At 42.7% G+C, this 23,662-nt stretch overlaps 1 protein-coding gene across 1 annotated transcript in view; it reads right to left on the reverse strand.

Moving 5' to 3' along the window:
• Nucleotides 1–23,662, reverse strand: part of ADCY1 (adenylate cyclase 1) — a 156,298-nt gene that overhangs the window by 78,001 nt on the left and 54,635 nt on the right. The window contains exon 4 of the mRNA XM_012810057.2: nucleotides 10,747–10,858. Coding sequence (XP_012665511.1) covers nucleotides 10,747–10,858 — 112 coding nt within the window. The remainder of the gene's footprint in view (nucleotides 1–10,746; nucleotides 10,859–23,662) is intronic.

The raw sequence follows: 23,662 nt of genomic DNA on the forward strand, positions 1-23,662 counted from the left end.
AAAAAAGTGAGACTCTGTCTCTAAAAAAAAAAAAAAAAAAAAAAAAATATCAACTATATGTCCTAATAAGAACACAAAAATAACCAAATGAAGAGTTATCCTACAACAAATGCGGTGACAATGAAATCACAAAATGTAATAAATATATATAAAGAGATGAAAAGAAAAAAAGGAATCAAACAACAGATTGGATGAGCCAAAAGTAAACAGCAAGAAGACAAACTTAAACCCAACCACATCAATAATGCATACAGTCTAAACACCCCAACTGCAGGCAGAGACTGTCACAGTGGATAAAAAACAAAAGCAAAACCCAATTAGAAGCAAACTTTAAATAAAATACACAAATAGACTAAAAATAAAAGAATAGAAAAGATGTATAATTCATCCTCCATATCTGCAGATTCTGCTTCTGTGGATTCACCAACCATGGCTCAAAAATGTAATATGCCCATGACGACTACATCTACTAAACATGTACTATCTTGTCATTATTCCCTACACAATACAGGACAAGAACTATTTACATGGCATTTACACAGCATTAGGTATTAAAAGTACTATAGAGATTACTTCAAGTATCGGGGGGTGGATGTGGTGGCTCATGCCTGTATTCCCAGCACTTTTGGAGGTTGAGGCAGGAGGTTCAGTTGAGCTCAGGGGTTCAAGACTAACCTAAGCAAAACTGCTAGATCCTGGCTCTATAAAAAACAGAAAAACTAGCTGGCATGGCAGTACAAACATGTAGTCCCAGCTACTCAGGAGGCTAACACAGGAGGATTGTTTGTGCTCAGGAATTTGAGGCTGCAGTGAGCTATGATGACATCACAGTACTTTAGCCAGGGGAACAAAAAGATGCCTGTTCTCAAAAAAAATAAAAATTGAAAAATAAAGTATGTGAGAGAAATGCATAGGAGTCCTCAAACTTTTTAAACAGGGGGCCAGTTCACTGTCCCTCAGACCCCTGGAGGGCCAGACTGCCCTCCACATCCAGCCTCCAATACTTGAAATAATCTGTATACTACTTTTAATACCTTTTAATACCTCGGGCCCTGGGACAAGTCAGCTGCTAAGCAGGACAGGCAGCGTGGCAAAAATACCCAGTGCTCTGGATAAATGTCCTCGGCGGGCTGCCTGTGGCCCGCGGACTGTAGTTTAAGGACACCTGCCCATAGGTTATATGCCAATACTACAACTATTTAATAAAAGTTTTAACTATAATATTTATTTAACTATTATAATATTTATAATAGTTTGAACTATAAAATATAATGACCTTGTATATCCACAGATTTGGGGGATCCATAAGGTATCCTGGAACCAACCCCCTACAGTCAATAAGACACATCTGTATTTTTTAGCAATAATCAAAGGAAAATTAGAATGGCTATCTTAATATCAGGCAAATGAGATTAACACTCAAAGAATATTCCCAGGATAAAAAGGGTCACCTCTTAATAACAAAAGTAAATTCATCAAAAGGACATATAACAAACAACTGTTTAAGAGTCTAATAACAGAGCTTTAAAAAATACATGAAACCGACTCTGGCAGAACAGAAAGAGGAAATTATGTTGGATTATAATATCCACAATTATGTTGGATATTTTAATGTCTCAACAGTTGTGAGAACAAGTGGTCAGAAAATCAGTAAAGGCACAGAAGACATGAATAACTCCATCAACCAACTGATATACTTAGAATACCTACTAACAGAAGAATTCTACAAAATCAGAGTACACATTATTTCCAAGTGTACATGGGCCACTTACCAAAACAGACCATACCTTAGGACACTGATTTCCCAACTGACATGTCACGGCATGCTGGTGTGCTGTGAGAGGATCTTAGGTGTGCCATGAAAAATTTTCAGATCATTAATTAAATTATTTTTGAAAGACGTTAAAAACACAATATTTTCATTTTTCTTTTTTACTTTTTTTGATCAACATAATTTAAGTGTGCCACAATGTCTAAATATAGGTTCAAATGAGCTGTACGATAAAGGTTGAAAAACACTGCTCTAGGACATAAATTTAAAAGGATTCAAATCATAAAAAATATATTCTCTGACCACAATAGAATTAAATGAGAAATCAAAACAGAAATATCCTTGGAAAAAATCTCTAAATCACATCTCAAAATAACCCATGAATCTAAAAGAAATCAAAAAGGAAGTTAGAAAGTATTTTACACTGAATAAAAATGAACAACATATCAGCTGGGCACTCATAGCAGAGTCATTATGGTACCAGCCACATAAACCGAAGTTGGCAGGTTTGAACCCAGCTCAGCCAGCTAACCAGCAATGACAACTGCAACAAAAAATATCCAGGCGTTGTGGCAGACGCCTGTGGTCCTAGTTACTTGGGAGGCTAAAGCAGGAGAACTGCTTGAGCTCCAGAGTTTGAGGTTGCTGTGAGTTGTGAGAGGGTGTCACAGTGATATTCTGTCTGAAAAAAAAAAAAAAAGAACAACATATCAGAAATCTGGGGATGCTGTTAAGCCAGTGCTTCAAGGGAACTGAATAAAATCAAATGTTTACATTAATAGACAAAAAAAAAAAAATCTCAAACTAATAGTCTCAGCTTTCAGTTTAACAAACCATAAAAATAAGAGCAAATTTAATCCAAAGTAAGCAGAAAAAACACAGTAATAAAGATCTGAAAAGAAATTAATAAAATAGAAAATAGAGAAATCAATGAAGCCAAAAGAAAGTTCTTTAAGAAAACCAATAAAATTGATAAATCTCTAGCCAGAATGATCAGGAAAAAAAAGAGAAGGTACATTACCAAAATCAGGAAATAAAAGAGGTGACATCACCTACACAAACCTACACAGATCCTACACAATCAGAACACTGAACAACAAAAAATAATCATCCCAACTCATGTAAATATAATGACATGCATCTTATAGAAAGGAGACAGGAGGAAATTTTACACACATGTAGAGGAAGGAAGGGAGAAAAGGAGGGAGGGGGACAGGAAGAAACCAGGAGGAAGGAGGAGGAGGCAGCCGAGTGAAGGTGGAGGGAGGTGGGAGCCAGGCGACCACAGGCCAAGGATCCAATAGTGGACAGAAGATGTGAGAGGTCAGGGACAGATTTCCCTTCAGAAACTCTGGATGGAGTATGGTCCTGCCAACATCTTGAGTTTGGCCAAGTAATACTGATTTTAGACTTTGAACTTCTAAAACTATAAGATTTTTGTTGTTTATACACTCATATTAATTTGAAAAAAGTTAGTAAAAGTAAAACGCAAAAAATTAAATTTAAAAAGATGACATGTTACTGTCATCTTAAAAAATATTATCTTTAACTGTTTGATACTACCTATACTAATTCACGTGATTAATATTGCCATTAAAATATGGATAAATTATACTTTCCAGAATATTTGCTAAAAAAAAAAAAGAATTTCTGTTGTCTTAAGCTACCAAGTTTGTAGTCATTCACCACAGCAACCTTGGGAAACTAACAGACAGTTATAGCACTTTGGGCAAAGATGCTTTTTTTGCAGTTTTTGGCCGGGGCTGGGTTTGAACCCTCCACCTGCGGCATATGGGGCCGGTGCCCTACCCTTTCGAGCCACAGGCGCCACCCTGGGCAAAGATTTTTTAAGTATGACACAAAAATTATAAGACATAAATAACAAAACAATAAATCAGATTGCATAAAAACGAAAATCTTCTGCTCTTGTAACAATATTATTAAAGGAATAAACAAGCCAAAGTATGGGAGAAAATATTTACAAATCATGTATCTGATGAAGGACTTGTATTTATAGCATACAAAGAATTCTCATAATGTCACAATAACAATAAACCGAATTTAAAAATTAGTCAATAGACACTTTACCAAAGAAGATATATGAATAGCCAATAAGCAAGGAAAGAATACCTAATCACATTAGTCATCAGTGAAAAGTAAATTAAAACCACAACAAAATACCACCACACACCTATGAGAATCGCTAACATTGAAAAGACTGACCACAGCAAGTGTTGACAAGGCTATGGAGCAACTGGAACTCACACACTGCTGATGTCAACGTGAAATACTGACCACTTTGGAAGTCACTGTCAGATTCTTAAAGAGTTAAGCATACATCTACCTTATTTTCTTGCCATTCCACTCCAAGGTATTTACCTGAGAGCAATGAAAACACATATCCATACAAAGATGAATACATGAATCTTTACAGCACTTTTATTTATAATAACCAAAACTGAGAAATAACCCAAATGTCTCTGGAGAGGTGAACACATGACAAGCTTTAGTACAGCTACACAATGAGATACTTCTAAGCAAGAAAAAAGGAATGAACTACTAACACATGGAGAAGCCAGATAAGAGAGACAATGGCATCATTCCACATACGTATTGATATTTATATGATTCTAGGAAATTCAAACTATAGTAACAGAAAGTAGATCAGCATTTCCCTGGATACAAGGGAGACGGATGGAGAGTGGGAGGACAGAGGGACAGTGAAAGGTTTAAAAACATTTGTGGTGAAGGATATTTCCCTAGAAGAACTCAGATGCACTCTGAAGTCACAAAGTCTTCCATGAAATGCACACATTTGAGAACTATTTTTCAATAAACAATTATCCCGAAGACACCAATATGCGGCTCACAGGCTGTCATGGCTCTCGCATGCTCCCCTGCCCCCCAGGGACTGCCCCCTCTCGCCCCCGGGCAGGAGGCTGCAAGGATCCCAGGACACACGTACAAAAGGGCACATTTCCATTCTGCATGGTGTAAACTGCACATGGCCCTGGAGGGGCTGCACTGAGGCAGAAGCACCAAGGTGGGAGCAAAGTCTTCAAGTGGGAAAGTGAGAGGCTCTGCTGGCTAGAAGGCTGGGGTGTGAGAAGATCCATGGAGTCAGGGTGGGGATGTGCAGGAACCCGGCTCCCTGGCCCTGGGGTCTCCTGATAAGCACATGCTCTTAGAGAAAAGGCTCTCAGATTCTGGCCTGGAAAACTCCAAGGCACTTAGTAAAACACAGATTCTGGCTCCCCAGAGGAATGTTTCTGAGTCTGGCCCAGGAATCCACCCTGTTGTGCCCCAGGTGAAGTGATGATGGCTCCTCAATTACAGACTGAGAAACAGAATAGAGCCGCTGCCCAGAGGAGTGCTGGGGCTGCCTCAGCTGTGCAAGTGCACAGCAGGCGCCAGGGGCCTTGGGGAGCTTTGTCTCGTCCCTCCACCCCACAGGACACTCAGCACCCTGAGTCAAAGCCAGTCCGGTGTGTGCCTGCTCCAAAGCCACTCCCATCTTGCTTCCTCCCCATGGCCAGCTTCCCAAGGTAGATTCTGGAACCTGTGTAGGAAGCTGAGCCCTGTGGAAATCCACACTGAAGCTGGCTCTCCCACTGCTCATCCTGCTCCCAGCCCAGCTCAGCTGCTGCTAGCCAGTGAGTGCCCTGTGCCAGCTGCCCCAGCCCTTTCTTGGACCATCCTCACCCAGGGTACCTGAGGTCACCCATGTTCAGATCACAGGCCAGGAAGTCCAGAAGGCATTGGAGTGGACATGCTGGCACAGCACTGTCACTGTCCCACTTAGAAACACAGGGACGACTGCCATATGCCATACTCCATCCAGGTTCAGCAATGAGACTGAAAGCCAAGTTGAATGTGTGTGTATGAGCTGCCTGCAGGAGGCCACTGCCTTGCTAAAATATATATGATACCAGGATGAGCAATGTCAGCTGGGCAGGATGCACCCTATTCCCCAGAAAGCCAGAGAAAGGTCAGAGGCACAAAGCGTAAGGCACTACAGAGAAGATGGCCTGGGGGCATAGAAGGACGGCAGGTTTTGGAGGCAGGCTGCCCAATCCAGGCAGCTGTGTTACCCACAGGAGCCTCACTGTGTTCACTCCTACACGGAATGACAATGACATCATATCCTGGCTGGGATGTTACAAAGATCCCAACTGAGCCTTCCCACACTGCATGGTGCTGGGCAACTCAAAATTTCCAACCCAGGCTTGGATGGTTCTCCCCAACTTTAAGGGCAGGAATCAAGAGAAGAAACAGGCCCAAATCTACCCACACTCACCACATCCCCGCCTCCTGTACCTGTGTCTGCTTGACCATCCCTCCCCGCTGCCTAGTTCTGTAAAGCAAGTGAGGGCCAATATGTGTCCCACCCACCCACCCACACACTATGGGGAAGGGGGCCCCCTGCACCCTGAGGCCAGTCACTCTGAGGTAGCATTAGTGCATTTGGACAAGGCCTCATCCTCCTTCCACCAGGCTGGCAAGGTCCCTAATCCAGATCTCCTCAGCTTCACACCCGGAGGGATCCCATTTATAACAATGTTTCTAAAAACTAGGAAATACTCTCTTCAGCCTAAAACCAAATGCTCCTGGAAAATGAGCTGGCATGTTACCCGTCAGGTTTACACTATTGGGAATGCTGGTACCCAGTAATTTACATGATTGGTAATGCTGTTATCTGGCAGGTTTACACTATTGGAAATGCTGTTTATGCTGCTGGGGGGTTGGTCAGCCAGGGACTGCCCATACAGTTCTGTCCTTTGTGTTCCTTCTGGAGCTCCTGGCTGGCAGAATTCAAGGGTCACTTAAAGGCACCTTACAGAGGTAATAGTATGTTTGGTCTCTGCCCAGCGCCGTAGACTCTGCCATCTGGAAACAGCGCCCGCAGGAACAAGGGCAGCCAGCAGCAGAGCCTGGTCAGGAGCTGACTCCCAGGGCACCCCACCACCCAGAGGCTGACACATCTTCCGCCACCCAGCTGCTGGGCAGGCACGAGGTGTCTTAGAACAAACAAAACTCCATTCAGAGCCCCTTGGATTAGACCAGTGGTCCCACCCATGCTTTTCGTAAAGTTCTATTGGCACACAACCACACATTTCTCCATTTGTGTGGCTGCTTCTGTGCTGCAGTCACAGAGCTTGTTGTGACAGAGACTACCTGTAACCCATAAAGCCTCAAACAGTTACTGACTGCCCTTCACAGATCAAGTCAGACAGTCCCAGGCTGAGACCTCTCTCCTCGAAGCTGAGAGGTCCAGAGCCACTGAGCAGCTGCAGGATGTGGGAAGTAGCTGGTCTTCCCTGACCCTCAGTCTCCTCCTCTTGGAAGTCGGGTAACACCTCAATCCTGCAAAGGTCAGTGGGCAGGTGGATCTCAGAGTGCAAGGCCCTGTGTTTCATCAAGTGTCTGCAACACACACATCTGTGTATATGTGGAAGGTGAACAAAGGACAGAGTCCCCTGACACACAATCACGTCAGCTCATTTTTTTCTCATGAGGTGAATGCACTTTGTGCTGCCAAAGGATACCAAGAGAAACATCCCCAAGAGAGAGGACAGAGACCCACTGGGACACACAAATGTGTACATGCACAATCAAGCATATGCAGTACACACATGTATACACTCATGTCTCCTGCACTGTGCCAGGCACATAGACACAGCTGCATATGCAGATGCCAGCACACAGGCTCACATACGTTGCATTCACGCATGCATATACACATGCATGTTCATATTTCACTCACACGTGTAAGTACAAGCACACACTCGCTCAGCCCAACACCTCTCCCTCTATCTGCCCCGACCTGCCACATGTCCCCGCCATGAGCATCCCTCACTCTCTGAAGCATGTGCATGCTTCCTGATCGAGGTGTGGGCTAGTGCCCTGACATGACTCAGTGTCCTGGCAAAAGAGCTAAGTAGGTTTTGAGGAGCTGTTGGAACATGGAAACATGAGATGCATGAGCACGTAATGCCCTGAGAGGGTCCAGAGAGCCCAGGCCATGCCTGCTGGGCCGTGGTACAGATATAACAGAACAGCAGATGCCGGGGACTAGGAGTGCAGTAATGGCACAGTGCCACAAATAGCAGTGGCTCCTGGTGACACCTTCAGCCTCTCCTGGCAGCCACACCAGCACTTCTTTACCAGAGAAAGAAACAGCAAAGCAAGAGGGCCAGAATCATGTTTGAAGCCGATGAAGAGGAAGAGAACATGGAGCCCCACAGCCCCTCATGTGCCCCAAGGACAATACAGATGGCATTTCCAGGAGTAGCCACAGCAACCCTCCTAGCCATGCCCTCCTGTTAAGAGGAGGGTCTGTCTCTCCAGCCCTGGAATCTGACAGGCCTTGCTCCTGTTTTGACTAGCAAAGCACAGCAGAAGGAGCTGGGCCAGTGAACAGACTGGGGGTCTCTACTGCCTGCCCTGGGAAGCAGGGATTATATACCAAGAGGCTCAGACACTTGGCGGACGCACACAGGACAGCCCAGAAGAAACCCTACTGAGGCAGCCTCAGCCGCCAGCCAGGTGAGTGATGGTCAAAGGCATCCAGCTCCCTGCTGGGCAGAGAGGATCCACAGAGACAGGCCCGGGGAGTCTCCAGCAGGGCAGCACTGGGGCCTGGGCTGACCGAACATGGCTTCTGTCTCCTCGAGACAGTGATGCTCACCTTAGGGCTGCCATGAAGACAGGATGGTATGGTCGGGATGGAGGGCCCAGTGGAAGCTCATGAGAGAGCAAAGGCCCTTCATCCAGAAGCTCCTGAGATGATCTGCTATCTGTTGGAGGGGAGCAGGCAAAAAGCAGGCCCAGGAATGCCACTCGCAGCATCTGTGTGAGCCCTCAGCTATCAGTCCCTCCTGGGAGCCTAGGCGCACCTGGGCCTCCGTGCAAAGCACACTGTTTGATCCAAATGCAGAGGGCCTGGAGCTCTGCCCTCTGTGAGTCACACACACACTGGACACAGGCCACAAACACACACCCTACCACCTCCTCTATGCTGTGCCTGACAGGAAGAAAGACCCCAGTGCCCTTGTCCCAGAGGGCAAGAGCAGCTTGTGTGAAGACAGTCACAACCACAGTCCAGGGGGACAAGCCAAGGGGACAGCCCAGACAAGGCTGCATGGGCATTGCAACCAGAGCCCCCTGGGCCCAAAAGGAATGTCATAGTGGCCAGAAAGCACTCCCATCCTGAATGGAAAGCTGCCTTTCAACCTCAGGAAAGGCAATACAGGCTTTCCCAAATGGGGTCCTGCAGAACACTGGCTCAGGTGACAGCCAGGGTGCCACATGAGAAAGGCAGTGCTGCCGGACCTGATAGAAAAGTAGACAGTGTGCGACTCGACTTCAAGCCCTGAACTTCCCACAGGAACCTCCCAAAGGGACAAGTGTCCAAAATCCCCTGTGCCTGCCCTCCTCCCCCACCTCAATCTGTTCTCCTGCCCCAGGTATCTGCAACAGGCTCCCAGTTTCCTTCCACTTGTAGTGGGTCCCCTAGACTGCTGCCACATGCTGCAAGAGTGACAACACCTGGCTCTGCTCTGCCCACAGGGGCATCCCACACTCAGGCCTGCCCTGAGCTCAGAACAATATGCAGGGCTCTTTGCATAAGCCAGACCCTGGCAGGGGTGTGTCCTTCTCCCCTTCACTGAGGGGAAATCCACTCCTTCCCCCAGCAGCTCCCATTGCTGCCTCACTCAAGAAAGGTGCTGACTGGCTACACAGACCCCCTTGCCCCTTCCTTTCACACGGCCCCAGTGCCCCACCAACCTCCACCAGGTTGACTGTGCTCGAACTTGGCTCCATTTCACTGTGCTCCTCCCGTGCCCTCTCAGGGCAGGAACACTGGGTGTCCCAGATGGGTAGGTGGCTCCCTCCACCCCTGACCCTCTGTTCCCCTTCCTTCCTCAGAAAAGAGAGACTTCCCAGGGCTGTGCCCTTGTCCTTTGGAAGAAAGTGCTTCTTGCACAGAGGCGTGAAATCCCAGGGAGGATTTACCAGATAAATGGGTGAGAGGGAGATTTCTGCCACCTGCTGAAAGGGTGTGTTCTTAGCTTCTGCTCTGGGGGAGGCTGCTGTGGGCAGGACAATTCCTCCCAAATGCCCCATCAGCACTAGAGAGCAATGAAGGGTGATACTGGTATCTCAGAGCATGTGCTCCCCTGGGGCGTGACAGTCTCTCAGCTTCTGCAACTGGCGCCCCAGACCCAGGGGGAGAAGATGTGACACCAGCAGCTCCTTGAGGGCCCATGGCCCACATGGCTGAGTTTCAGGAGTGCAAAGGGGTTCCAAGACCCCAGACCAGGGCCCACAATAGGAAGGAGCACCACAGCAGCTGAGGGAGTATTTGCCACACACCGAGGTTTGGCTGGCTTGTCTGTCTCAGCATCCAAACAGCACGGCCTTGGCCCAACCTTCAGCAAGTCTTAGCTGGCAGATGTGAGCAGTCTCAGGACGGTCTTTAAAAACCTAGTACACAACCTGCCAAGGGCAAGGGCAGCTGCTGCCAGCGCCCAGCATTGGGAATGGTTAGCAGCCTGGCTCATAGACAGGTTTGAACACCAGGAGGGCAGCGGGCCCACAACAAGGCCTGCTCCAGAAGCCAAGGCTGCTGCAGAACAAGGGGCTGCAAGTTCCACCTCTCTCTGCCACGGGGCCGAAGACAGCATGGTGGCACCCAGGGCAGACCTGGATCTACGTGTGGCCCGTGCAACAGCCTCATACCTGGAAGCCGTTATGCGCAGGCATGCGGCTGTGCTCCTGCAAGCCTTCTCCTATCCGGTAAATACAAGTCTCAGGTACAAGGAAAAGAATCAACAAGCAGTAATGCTAAAAGCACTTGGTGATTTGTAACCTTGACAGAAGAACTGCTTAGCAATCAGCCTAGTCCATCTGACATACTGTGATTCCAGAAGTGATTCTGATTTAACTTGAACAAAGCAAAACACTGCACTTACTGTGGCTAATTCGTCGAACTTGCCAAAGAGCTCATTGAGGAGTTTCACCAGCTCCTGGGCAGTGCACTGGGAGGCCAGGCCTGTGAAGCCCACGATGTCTGCAAACAGGATGCTGCAAGAGAAAGGGGTGCCAGGGCCCTCCTCCCGGTTATTAGGAAAGAATCCCTACAGTAGTATGGACATTTATATCTAAAAATCACTGTAGCATAAACTACCCCATTTAATCTTCAAGGCAGGCTGGAAATGCCTGGAATTGTTCCCAATTTATATTTTAGACATTTATATCTAAAAATCACTGTAGCATAAACTACCCCATTTAATCTTCAAGGCAGGCTGGAAATGCTGGAATTGTTCCCATTTTATAAGGGAGAAGACGGAGGCTCAGAAAAGCCACAGGACATCCACAGGGTGAGTAAATGGTGGGGCCATTTCAGAGCTTGCCATCATCCCCTAGGCTGATCCCTCACTCCACACAGGGTGGACCACCCAATCTCCACTAGACCTGTCTTTCCTTCCTGGGAAGGTTACAAGCAGCCCTGGGCAGAAGCCACATGCTTTTAAATGCTCCATACTCCGTTCTTCCCCTTCTGCCATCTGAAGGCAGGTGGCCACGAGGCCCTGGGGTGGTGTCAAAGCTTCACCATGGAAAGGGATGGTGTCTTTGACCTCACCCTTCAGTCTGCAGTGAGGGCAGGAAATACATTCTCTTGTGCCTCTACATACCAGGTGTCCATTTAACACAGAACTGCAGTCAACCTAAACAACACAAGGTCCACCCACAGAACAGAACTATTTTTTCTGGAGCTAACAAGACTTTTAAAATACATTCTCTATTATTTCCTCTTCTTATAAAATGAAAACATGCTGTCTGCAGAATATTAGAGAAATGAAGAAAACTCATAAGTTTTTGTTTGGAAAAATTTTCTATCTCTAGGATACCTCTTAACAAGGTCACAGTCAATTTTTCACCTTTTTTCAATACGTTCTCAGCTTTTTTCTAACTTGGGACTTCCTGAACTCAGACCACTCCCAACACCCCTATCCAAAAGACATACATGAAACACCCAGGAGGGGAGATGGGCTTAGAGCTGGGACTCCAAGGGAACTGTCCAGCTCTGCCAGTTGCAGCAACAGGACCACAACAACTTGCCTAAGTGGTCTGCATATCTGTCCTTCATCAGCAAAATGAGAATAAAACTACAGTCCAGGTCATACCTTGCAACTAGTAAGAGCTCACTAACAGTCTATAATAATTTACAACAATTTAAATATCATAATTCATTCATTCATGTATTCACTTGCTCATGAGGACTATATGTGCTGGCCTTGTTCTAAGTGCTTGGGATTTAGCAGTGAACAAATGATTCAAACATCCCTGCCTTCACAGAGGTCCCATTCTATTTAGGGAAAGCAAAGACATCCAGAGCAGGTCAAAGGTAACACCCATAAGTATGAAGAAAATTGAAGCAGGCAAGATAGTTATGGACTTCTGTGTGCTGTAAGCAGGGGAGGCGGGAGGGAGGCACACAGGCACGGAGATGAGAAGGCTCCAGGCCCAGGGCAGAGCAGGTGCTGTCACTGTGATGGGTACAGAATTCTCATCTTTTCATTTTAGCCTTTGACTTTGCCATCACACTGCCTCTGACCACCCTCAGTTGTGATGAAAATTCAGCTGGCAATCTTGTGTAAGATCCCTTGGAGATGGTAAATCATTTTTCTCCAGGTACTTTCCAAATTGTCTGCTTATCTTTAGCTTTGAACAGTTTAGTTATAATGTGTGTCAGTATGGGTTTCTCTGAGTTTATCCACCTTGGAGTAAAGTAGGCTTTTTAGATATGTAGGTTAATGAAAATCTTTGGGACGTTTTCAGGCATTATTTCTTCAGACATCCTTTCTTCCTTTCCTCTCTCTCCTCTCCTCTGGAACGCTCACAATACGTACATTGATGTACCCGATGGTGTCTCGTAGCCTCTGAGGCCCTCTTCATTTTCTTCATCCTTTTGTTCATTCTTTTCTTCAGACTGGATGATCTCAACTCACCTAGCTTCAATTTCACTAACTCTTCCCTCTGCCTGCTCAAATCTGCCGTTGAGCCCCTCTAGTGAATTTTTCATTTCAATTATGTATTTTTCAAATTAGAAATTTCTGTTTGATTGGATTTTCAAATATAATTTCTGTCTCCCTATTGGTGTTCTATATTTAGTGAGAAACTGTTCTCATAGATTCCATTAGTTATTTGGAGGTACTTCGTCCTTTGAATACGTTTAAAATAGCTGACAAAGCTTTTGTCTAGAAGACCAACGTCCAGGTTTCCTCAGAACAGTTTCTGTTGATCGCCTGCTTTGCATGTAGAAAAACTACACTTGTTTTCTTCTATGTCTCATACATTTTTATTGAGAACTGAATAATTTAACGTGGCCACACGGGGAATCAGATTTCCCTACCGGCCCCTGCCCACTATCAGAGACTGCTGTTTTTGCTGATTGTTTTTTATGTTGTTTGTTTAGTAACTTTTCTGAACTAATTTTACATGATCATGGTCTTCTCAAATTCCTAGAATTTTCTCAGAGCTTTTCAAAGCACTCTATGGATATGTCATTCCTTCAAGTTTTTTGGTTATCTTGTTGTTTTCCTCAAATGCTATCACTGCCTAAGGCAGCGATGATATAGTAACTGCCTCTGATTATTTTCTGCAAGTGCGTTCACACTTGGCATTGAGTTAGATCAAATAAAGACACATCTTAAAGTGGGGCTTTCCATGGAACTTCCAGACAGGTCAAACAATGAAACTCTCCTGAGAATGGGGCCTTTAAAGAGTACCAACCGCAGTCTGACCCCTCCAGTGGCTACCAGGCTACTGGTTTTCTCTGTAATTGTTTGGTTGTGGTAATCTAATCATTTGTTGGTTTCCAAAGTTGCCATGAAGCTGAGGAGATGAGAAGATGAGAACACGGTAAAACTACTTCAGGTTTGCCATTCTTCCTGAGATTTAGCTGCTTTTCTTAAACAAACACTCCTAGATTGTTGCAAATCTTTGGTTCATTTCCAAAGTTCTGACCTTGTGACAGTTTTTGCCAGTGTTCTCATTGCTTTCATAGAACAGAGGATTTTCAGATGTACTTATACACCATTTCTGATGATATCCACCTTCTATGAACTGTGAATGACGTACTGAATATGGATTTTAATTCTGCAGTGATTCAGAATCACCAGAGGACTCCAGTAAAGATAGTAATGATACCAAGAAGATCTTCACATCTGGGAAACAGAAAGATATCAATGACAGCTGCCAGAGGGCGGCCAGTGAGGCCAGGGTGGATCTGGCATCCTCCCCAACAAGAAGGCTCAGTTCCTCATTGATCCAGGCTGGTGCACCTGTGCCCAGCAGCATGAGCCCACTGGCTAATATGGGACCAAAAAGCCCACTGGGGATGGAGATAGAAATGTTCAAGCAGGAAGAAAAGTGGTGACTCTCCATGTCTGCATTCCTTACTCCAGGTAAAAAGACACTGAGAGAAAGGCACTGAGGTGTCTACGCACCTCACTCAACATTAGCGGAAGCCCCAAGAGATTGCTGACTTCAAAAAAGATAAAAACATTTAACATGAGCTCTGATGCCAAAAAAAATTAAGGGTTCATTAGTATTGACTACAGTTAAAATATTTTACAGTAGATACAGCTTGTTCATCTTTCTTTAATAAAATTTTAAACTAGTAACTCTGCATTTCGGCCTCCTCACAGGCCCTGGTAACCAACAACCCACTGTCTGACTCTATGAGCCATTTTAAATATAAGTGGAATGAATTATGTACTATGTGTCTTTCTGGCACTGGCTTATTTTACTTAGCAAAATGTCCTCAAGTTTCATCTAAGTAGTCACATATTGTACAATCTCTTCCTTTTTAAAGAATGAGTAGCATTGCATTTTATACACATACCACATTTTCTTAACAGTTTTGTTGTGATATCACTTACATAAAAATTGTGTGTGGGTGGGAGCATGGTGTACAGCTTTATGTTTCAATATACCATATATACATGGCAAAATGATAAGATTACCACAACCAAGCTAATTCAAGAACCCATCACCTTGGGGTGGCACCTGTGGCTCAGTGGGTAGGGCACTGGTCCCATATACTGAGGGTGGTGGGTTCAAACCCAGCCCTGGCCAAACTGCAACCAAAAAAAAAGGAATATACTTAAATAAAGTACATATGTGATAAACTTACAGTCAATGTTGTACTGAATGGAGAAGGCTGAAACTTTCCCTCTAGTAACTGGAATTAGAAAAGCATGCCCTCTTTTACTACTCAAACTCTTCGCGTTCAGTCTGTGTGTGTCTTTAGGATGAAGTGAGTTTCTTCATCATACAATTGGGTCTTGTTTTACTATTCAACCATTTCATCTTGTAAATTAGAAATTTAATCTGCTGACACTCAAGAATTTACTCCTGTCATTTTGTCTTTTAAGTTGTTTTATATTTCCTTTGTTTCTTTTCATTTTATTACTTATTTTTGCAGTTTTGTGGTTTTCTGTCATGACAGGGTGCGATTCTTTCTCCTTCCGTTTGTATGTCTGTTCTATAAGTGAATTTTATACTTTCCCATGTTTGCATGATGGTGTCAACCTTTCACTTCCAGACCCAGCACTCCTTTAAGCATTTCCTTTAAGGCTGGTCTAGTGGTGATGAATTCCTTTAATTTTTGCTTGTCTGGAGACTGTTTAGCATTTCTGAAGGATAAATTAGTTGGGTATAGCATTCTTGAGTAATAGTTTTTACTCTCAGCATTTTGACCATATCATCCCATTCAATCCTGACCTGTAACGTTTCTGCTGATAAATCTGCTGTTAATTTAATGGAGAGCCCTTGTAGATGACTTGACACATTTGTTTTGGTGTCTTTAGAATTCTCTCTTTAACTTTTGACATTTTGACTAGGTGTGCCTCAGAGAGAACCTTTCTATTTTTGAGAACACTGGAGCCTCCTGGATCTTAATGTCTGGATATATCCCCTAAGTTACAGGAAATTTTTTTGTTTTTGTTTTTGAGATAGACTATGTTGCTCTCGGGAGATTGCTGTGACGTCATAGCTCACAGCAACCTCAAATACTTGTGCTTAAGTGATTCTCTTGCCTCAGCCTCCCAAGTAGCTGGGACTACAGGCACCTGCCACAACGCCCAGCTATTGCTATTGTTGTTTAGCTGGCTGGGGCCTGGTTCAAACTTGCCAGTCTTGGTGTATGTGGCCTACGGCATAACCCCTGTGCAATGGGCACTGAGCTGATACAGGAAGTTTTTAACTACTATTTCATTAAATAGTCTTTCCATGATTTTTCCTACCTCTTCTCATCTGAAAATTGCAAAATGCAAAAATTTGTTCATATAATGTGTTCCTGCAATATTTCATTTCCTTATTCTTTTTATAAAAACTGGGTTATTTCAAAAAGCATGTTTTAAAGTTCAGAAATTCTTTCTTCTGTTTTATGTAGTCTAAAGCTCTTGAGTTAATTTTTATTTCATTCATTGAATTCTCTGGTTCCAAGTGTAGTAGCCCGTATTGCCTATGGCTAGGAGGAGTGAGTTATAGGAAATACCTGTAATGGAACACCTTGGTGAACAGGGCATGGAGAGAGATTTAGGTCTGCATGAGAGAGCTCGCGAGATGAGAGCAGTGGTGAATTGGCAGGGTGTTGAGAGGCATGAGCTCAGCCTTATATTAGGCTGGAGGAGAAGGCAGTCGGGAGCATGCGCATTCTATCACGGACACGCTTACTCTGACTCTGTCTCCTTTCCTGCCTGCAGAACACCAGCACGGTGTCTCTCTGCTAAAGACTAAGATCTATCTGTTCTGAGAAGACTGCTTTACTCTAAGACTCTTTCTTTCTAAAGTAGATAGCCCTCAAGCACCTAAGAGAAACTGTTCCTGAGCCAGGTAGCTTAGTTTCCCTGTCTGAACCTGCCTAAGCTGGGCCTGAGACCTGGCCAGTCCCAGGACCTGATAAGTAGTGTCAGAAGCAGGATAATGAACGCCACTGACAAATGGTGCTGTGAGCAGGATTCAGTGAATGTGGACCAAGAAGGAAATAAGCTTTAGCAAACAAGAAAAAAAAGAAATAGAAATACTTAGAGGGAAAAGAAATATTTAAGAAAGACCGCCAACAGCAGGCCTTTTTCATTCGGTTTTTCCTCTCTCCTACGTTTTCTCTTTCCAAATTCTAACTACTGCTAGTGTGGGGGAAAAAGCCAGTAAAATCTTTTAGCCTCTTCTGTGAAGCGGCTGGAGAAAAAAAGGAGAAAAAAGTCTTTAGACAAGAGGGAAAGAGAAAAGATCGAACTAGGAGATAAGAACCTTTAGTAAATTAGTCTTTAGCCTCAGGGGTGAGAAAAGCTGGTAAAACAGCAAAGAGAGAAGTTTGGGAATAGGTTGCAAGAGTTTACTAAGTTAGGGAAGAGAACTTCTAACTGCCTTCCCATATATCTTTGCCCAATACCAGCAGGAAGTAGCTTTTGAGAGACTGACGCCGGATTCCCTCTTTGGCAGTCAAGAGTTCTGTTTAAAAAGAAAAGAATTGAGGTAGATTGAGGCTAGTAAAGAAATAGAGGAAGTAAAATTAGTAAAACAACTAAGACTCCAAAGTAAAAAACAGCTAAAGAGCTCCTGTCTCTTTAAGGCAGCCAAAGGTTCTAAGAATTGAAAAGGAAAGATTGTAAAAAGTAGAAGGCCGAAAGGAAAAAAAAAAGCCAGTAGAGAAAAATCATGGCAAATGAGATACAGCAGTTGAAATACAGTTGAGACATCAGATGAATCTTATAGTAGAAGCAGATAAATGCTATATTGACAGGACAACTCAAATTGGGCAGCTGGAAGATCAGAGGGTAAATCCCCCAGTTAACATCAAATGCCATAAATGTGGGAAGCTAGACCGTAAGAGAAAAGAGTTTAAAAGGGAAAAGAATGCTGAATGCTAAAAGGAACAAAGAGCATGTAACTTCCAAGTCTATGTCCCAAGTGTAAAAAAGGCTTTCATTGGGCAAACAAATGCCGTTATCAATTTGATAGAGATGGAACACCTTTACTGTAGGGAAATGATCAGTTGGGCTAGAATCAGGACCCACTGGTAAATGAAAGAAAAAAGTTTTATTTTCCACTTCAAATTCTTGGAAAAACAGTACAATTCAATTTTATGCCATGGGAGCACTCTGCCAGCTTGGTGCCTCAGTGTGTAAAACGGTGGAAATTAGACCAATGGATGACAATGAAGAATAATTAGATTAAATATGTTTGTGGAATATGAGGTTATCCTGCGTGGTGAAGGGGTAGCCGACCTCTCATCAGTGTCTGTGAACTATAACCGGGTCCAGCTAAGGAGACTGGACATGGCCCAAAGGGGAAGTATCACTCAGAAGCAAATGAAGCCTTTGGGAGATTAAGAGGTGAGAACAAAGGGAGGGAAGAGTAAGAGTTAAAGCACCTTTGTGCTAGGAAACTCCACTTGAAAAAAAGGAGTCTGGACTCAATTAGCAAAAATTTCGCCGGAAAAGAGCTTGAAAGCAGGAAAAAGTCTGCTATTGAGGAATTGTGAAGAGTGGTACTTTGTGGACCACGAGTAACAGTTCCACAAGAGGAACTGCCAAGTGTGGAACCATTAGTCCTGGACTAACAGTCTTTTGAAATCTGTGAAGGGTGGACTTTAGGGACCATGAATAGCAAAACCTTTGGAATAGGGAGAGAAAAATCCTTGCTTGCAAGGAAAGCGTTATCTTTTGTTTGTCCGTTAAGTAAATATCAAAGGAAAGTTGCTACAGTTAAAGAAATGGTAAATTCTCTCAGAAAAGATTTCACAGTTTTTCTGTTTAAAAAGACCTTTAAGGGAATTAACATCATAATCATCATTTTCCTCTAGCAGGAGCTAATAGTTTACATCTGTATTGGGCTTCCTCATTTAAAGAGCCCATACCTGGAATTCTGAACTCTGACAATTACCATCTTTTGCCTAGAAAGAAAAGGGCTAGATAACAGGAAGAACTGCCCTTACCGCATTAAAAATTATTTTGTTTGTATATAAAAAAGGGGGGAAATGTAGCAGCCCATATAGCCTATGGCTAGGAGGAGTGAGAGTTATAAGAAATACCTGTAATGGAACACCTTGGTGAAAAGGGCATGGAGAGAGATTTAGTTCTAACTAGCATGAGAGAGCTCACAAGATGAGAGCATTGGTGAACTGGCAGTCTCTACACCTGTGGTGTTGAGAGGCATGAGCTCAGCCTTGTACTGCTGGAGGAGAAGGCAGTCAAAAAGCACGTGCATTCTATCACAGACCCGCTTACTCTGACTGTCTCCTCTCCTGCCTGCAGAACACCAGCACGGCATCTCTCTCAGAGTACCAAGCTCTGCCAAAGACTAAGATCTATCTGTTCTAAGAAGACTGCTTTATTCTAAGACACTCTTTCTCTCCAGCTAAAGTAGATAAGCCCTCAAGCCCCTAAGAGAAACTGTTTCTGAGCAAGGTAGCTTAGTTGTCCGCATCCGGAACCTGCCTAAGCCAGGACCGAGACCTGGCCAGTCCCGGGCCCTGACAAGAGGAGTCAGAAGCAGATCCTGACATTCAAGATTTCTATGTCGTTCTTCGTTATCAATCACTTTATTGTATTTCTCACTTAGATCATGAATTATTTTCCTGATTTGGTTAAATTGTCTATGTATGTTCTCGTTTCTTGCTGATTTTCCTTAGGATTATTATTTTGAGTTCCTTTTCAAACAATTCATAAATTTTCCTTTCTTTGGTGTCAGCTACTGAATAAATATTGGATTTCTTTGATAGTGACATATTTCCTTTCTTTTTCACATTTTTTGTATCCCTACACTGATGTGTGCATCTGGTGGAAATGTTGCTGCCTTTAATTTTTTGAAGTGGCTTTCATGGGGAAAGATTTTAACCTATAGCTGCCGTTGTTTCCTAGGGTGTCATTGGGTAGAATGTTATCTTTGGTCTGAGTGGGTGCATTAGTTTACTCTCTGAAGTTTTTCAGCTACAGTCAGTATCTATTGCACCTGCAGAGCCTCAGTAGCTTAGGCTGCAGAGGTTTATGCAGCCAGTCTTCCTACATGTGCAACTTCTCTGGAGTTGAGCTGTTGGGTGAGTTCCTGCTCTGGGGAAGGGCAGGGATGGCTGACCTGTGGCTCATCTGGGGCACTAGTTACTTAGGGACAGGACGCAGAGATGATCCAGGCTCTGGGAATCTGAGAGGTTGGTGTCACTACTTGGGTGCTGCTCCTTCCTTATTTTTTGAAAGCTGAATAATATTCTACTGTATACACATACTACACTTTCTTCATCTATTGAAAACTCAGAAGTGGGATTGCTGGATAATGATAAGGTAGTGCTGTTTCTAATTTTTTGAGGAATCGCCGTAATTTCCATAATGGGTGTCCTAATTTACAGTCCTCCAACAGGGTTCTCTCCCCTCCATTACTTAACACTTATCTCCTGTCTTTTTAATCATAGGCATCCAACAAGTGTAAGGAGTTATCCCATTGTAATTCTAATTTGCCTTTCCCTGATGATTACGATGTTGAGTGTCTCCATATGCTCATTGGCAATCTGAATTTCTTTTTTTTTTTTATTTTATTATTTTTATTTATTTATTTATTTGAGACAGAGCCTCAAGCTATCCCCCTGAGTGGAGAGCTGTGGCATCACAGCTCACAGCAACCTCCAACTCCTGGGCTCAAGCGAGTCTCCTGCCTCAGCCTCCCAAGTAGCTGGGACCACAGGCGCCCACAACAACGCCTGGCTATTTTTTGGTTGCAGCCGTCATTGTTTTTGGCGGGCCTGGGCTGGATTCTAACCTGCCACCTTAGGTGTATGTGGCTGGCGCCTTAGCCACTTGAGCCACAGGCGCCGAGCCTGAATTTCTTTTTGAGACGTCGGTTTAGGTCCTCTGCCCATTTTTTGAAATCAAGATATTTGTACTTTTGGTATTGAGTTCTATATATTCCTTATATATTTTGAATTTTAACTCTTTATCAGATATAGAACTTAAAAATATTTTGTCCCATCCTGTAGGTTGTATTTTCTTTTGGCTCATTTCTTTTACTGAACAGAAGCTTGTTAAGTTTAATTATATGCCATATGTTTATTTCTACTTCTGTTGCCTATGTTTTTGTGTCATAGCTATGAAATGGTTGCCAAGACCAATGTCATGGAGTTTTCCCTCTGTTTTTTCTAAGACAAAAAACTTCTTACATCTAAGTTTCAATCAATTTTGAGTTGATGTTTGTTTTTAGTATTAGATAAAGGTTCAGTTTTCTTCTATAAAAGGAAATTAATTTATCTCAATATCATATATTAAAGATATTATCCATTCCCCACCTGGTGACGCCCTTTCAAAGACTACCTGACCGAATGTGTGTATGGATGTGGATTTATTTCTGGGCTTTTTTCTCTGTTCTATCAGTCTGTTTTTATCCCAGCACCTATTGTTCTGATTACTTGGCTTTGTAGTATAATTTAAAGGCAGGTAGTGTGATGCCTGCAGCTTTATCAATCTTGCCCAAGAACTTGACTAGTCTTGCACTTGACTATCCAGGGTCTTATCTGTTTCCAAACGAATTTTAGAAATTTTTTTTATCTCTTTAAAATGTCATTGGGATTTTGATAGGGATTCCACTGATTGTGTAGATCACTTTAACTGGTATGGACATTTTGTATAATATGTCTTTCTATCCATGAACAAGGAATATTTTTTCCATTTGTGTCATGTTTAACTTCTTTCATCAAGGTGTTAGAGCTTTAAGTATATTAAATTTTTGACCTCCTGGTTTAAGTTTTCTCTTAGGTACTAATTCTTTTTGGTGTGACTGTAAATAGAATTGTTTTTCATACTTCTTATTTCGATAGTTCCTTTTTAGTGTACAGAAACACCACTCACTTACACATGTTAATTTTATATCCTAAAACTTTACTAAATTCATTTATTAATTGTAATAGGTTTTATAAAGTCTTTAGAGTTTTCTACATATAAGATATAATTCAAAGAAAAACAATTTTACTTTTCACTCAGAATGCCCTTTTGTTATTCTTACCCAATTGCTCTTAGTAGGACTTCTAGTACTACATTGAAGAGAGGTGACAGTGAACATCCTCATCTTCCTTCTGATCTTAGAGAAGCTTTTAGCTTTTCATCACTGAGTATGATAACAGCTGTGGGATTTTCATATACTGCCACTATTTTGTTGAAGTACTTCCCTTCTATTCTAGTTTGTTGAGAATGTTTATGTAGGGGTGTTGAATTTTGTCAAATATTCTTTCTGAAGCTATTAAGATGATCACATGATTTTTATTGTGTATTCTTAGTGTACTTAGTTGATTTTTGTATGTTGAACCATTCTTGCATCCCAGGGATAAATCCCATTTGTCATGGTGAATGATTCATTTAATGTGTTTTTGTATGAATCTACTAACATCTTATTAAGGATATTTACATCTACAATTATTGGGCATATTGACCTCTAATTTTCATTCCTTGTAGCATTCTTCCCTGTAGTAACAGAGTAATGCCAAATTCATAGTTTAAAAATGATCCCTCCTCTTCATTTTAAAAAACTTTGAAAAAGATTGCCATTAATTATTCTTTAATATTGAATTTACTAGTGAAGCCATCTGGGCCTGGGCTTTTATAGTTGGGAGATTTTGATAACTGAGTCAATCTCCATACTTTTTTATACATCTGTTCAAACTTTCTATTTCTTAAAGGTTTAGTCCTGGCAGGTTGCATGTTGCTTGGTATTTACTGAATTTTCATAGGTCATCCAGTTTGTATAATTGTTCACAGTAGTCTCTTATGATCCTTTTTTTTCTGTGGCATCAGTTGTACTATCTCTGTTTCTAATTGCATTAGAATCTTAGTCTACTATGGATTTGTCCATTTTGTTTTTCTTTTCCCAAAGCAACTATTAGTTTTACAGATTTTTTCTATATTTTCCCATTTCCTTTCTCATTAATTTCTGCTCTAATCTGCTATTTCTTTCCTTCTACCAACTTCGGGCTTTTTTTTTTTTTTCCAGCTTCCTGAGGCATAAATTTAGATTACTCCTTTGAGATCTTTTTCTTTTTCTTTATTTTAGGTTAATGTGAAGATACAAACCACCAAGTCATAATATTTGTATTTGTTAAGTAAAGTCCCCCTTGTAGTTACGTCCTGCATCCAAGGGTGTGCCACACATCCCTACATTGTGCCCACTGTTTGACTCTGCTTGTAGAGTTCTTGAGGATTCTCCATACTTCTTTCCAAAGAGGCTATGTTAGTTTTCAGCTTAACACTGTAAAAACGTTCCCCTCTGTCCACATCCAGGCCAGCATCTGAAACTTTTGTACTTTGTGATTTGGGCTAATCTTACTGGATTTAGATGACATATCAGGGTGGTTTTGATTTGTTTTTCTCTGATGATTAGGGATGATGAGCACTTTTTCATGTTTGTTATCCATTCATCTGTCTTCGTCATAGAAGATTTTATTCATATCTCTTGCCCAGTAATAGATGGGATTGTTAGCCCTTTGCGTTGATTTAATTTGAGTTCTCTATAGATCCTGCTTATCAAGCCTTTGTCAGATTCATAATATGCAAATATCTTTTCCCATTCTGTATGTGATCTATTTGCTTTGATTGTTGTGTCCTTAGCTGTGGAGAAGCTCTTCAGTTTAATTATGCCCTGTTTGTTAATTTTTTGTTGTTGCAATTGCCATGGAAGTCTCCTTCATAAGATATTTCTCCAGACCGACATCTTCAAGAGGTTTTCCAATAATTTCTTCTAGGATTTTATCATTTGATGCCTTAGATTTAAATCTTTCATCCATCTTGACTCACTTTTTTAAGTGGTGAATGGTGAGAAGATGTCAGGTTCAGTTTCAATCTT

This window comes from Otolemur garnettii, unplaced genomic scaffold (assembly GCF_000181295.1).
Source record: "Otolemur garnettii isolate 467f Iridium unplaced genomic scaffold, OtoGar3 scaffold00123, whole genome shotgun sequence".
NCBI lineage: Eukaryota > Metazoa > Chordata > Mammalia > Primates > Galagidae > Otolemur > Otolemur garnettii.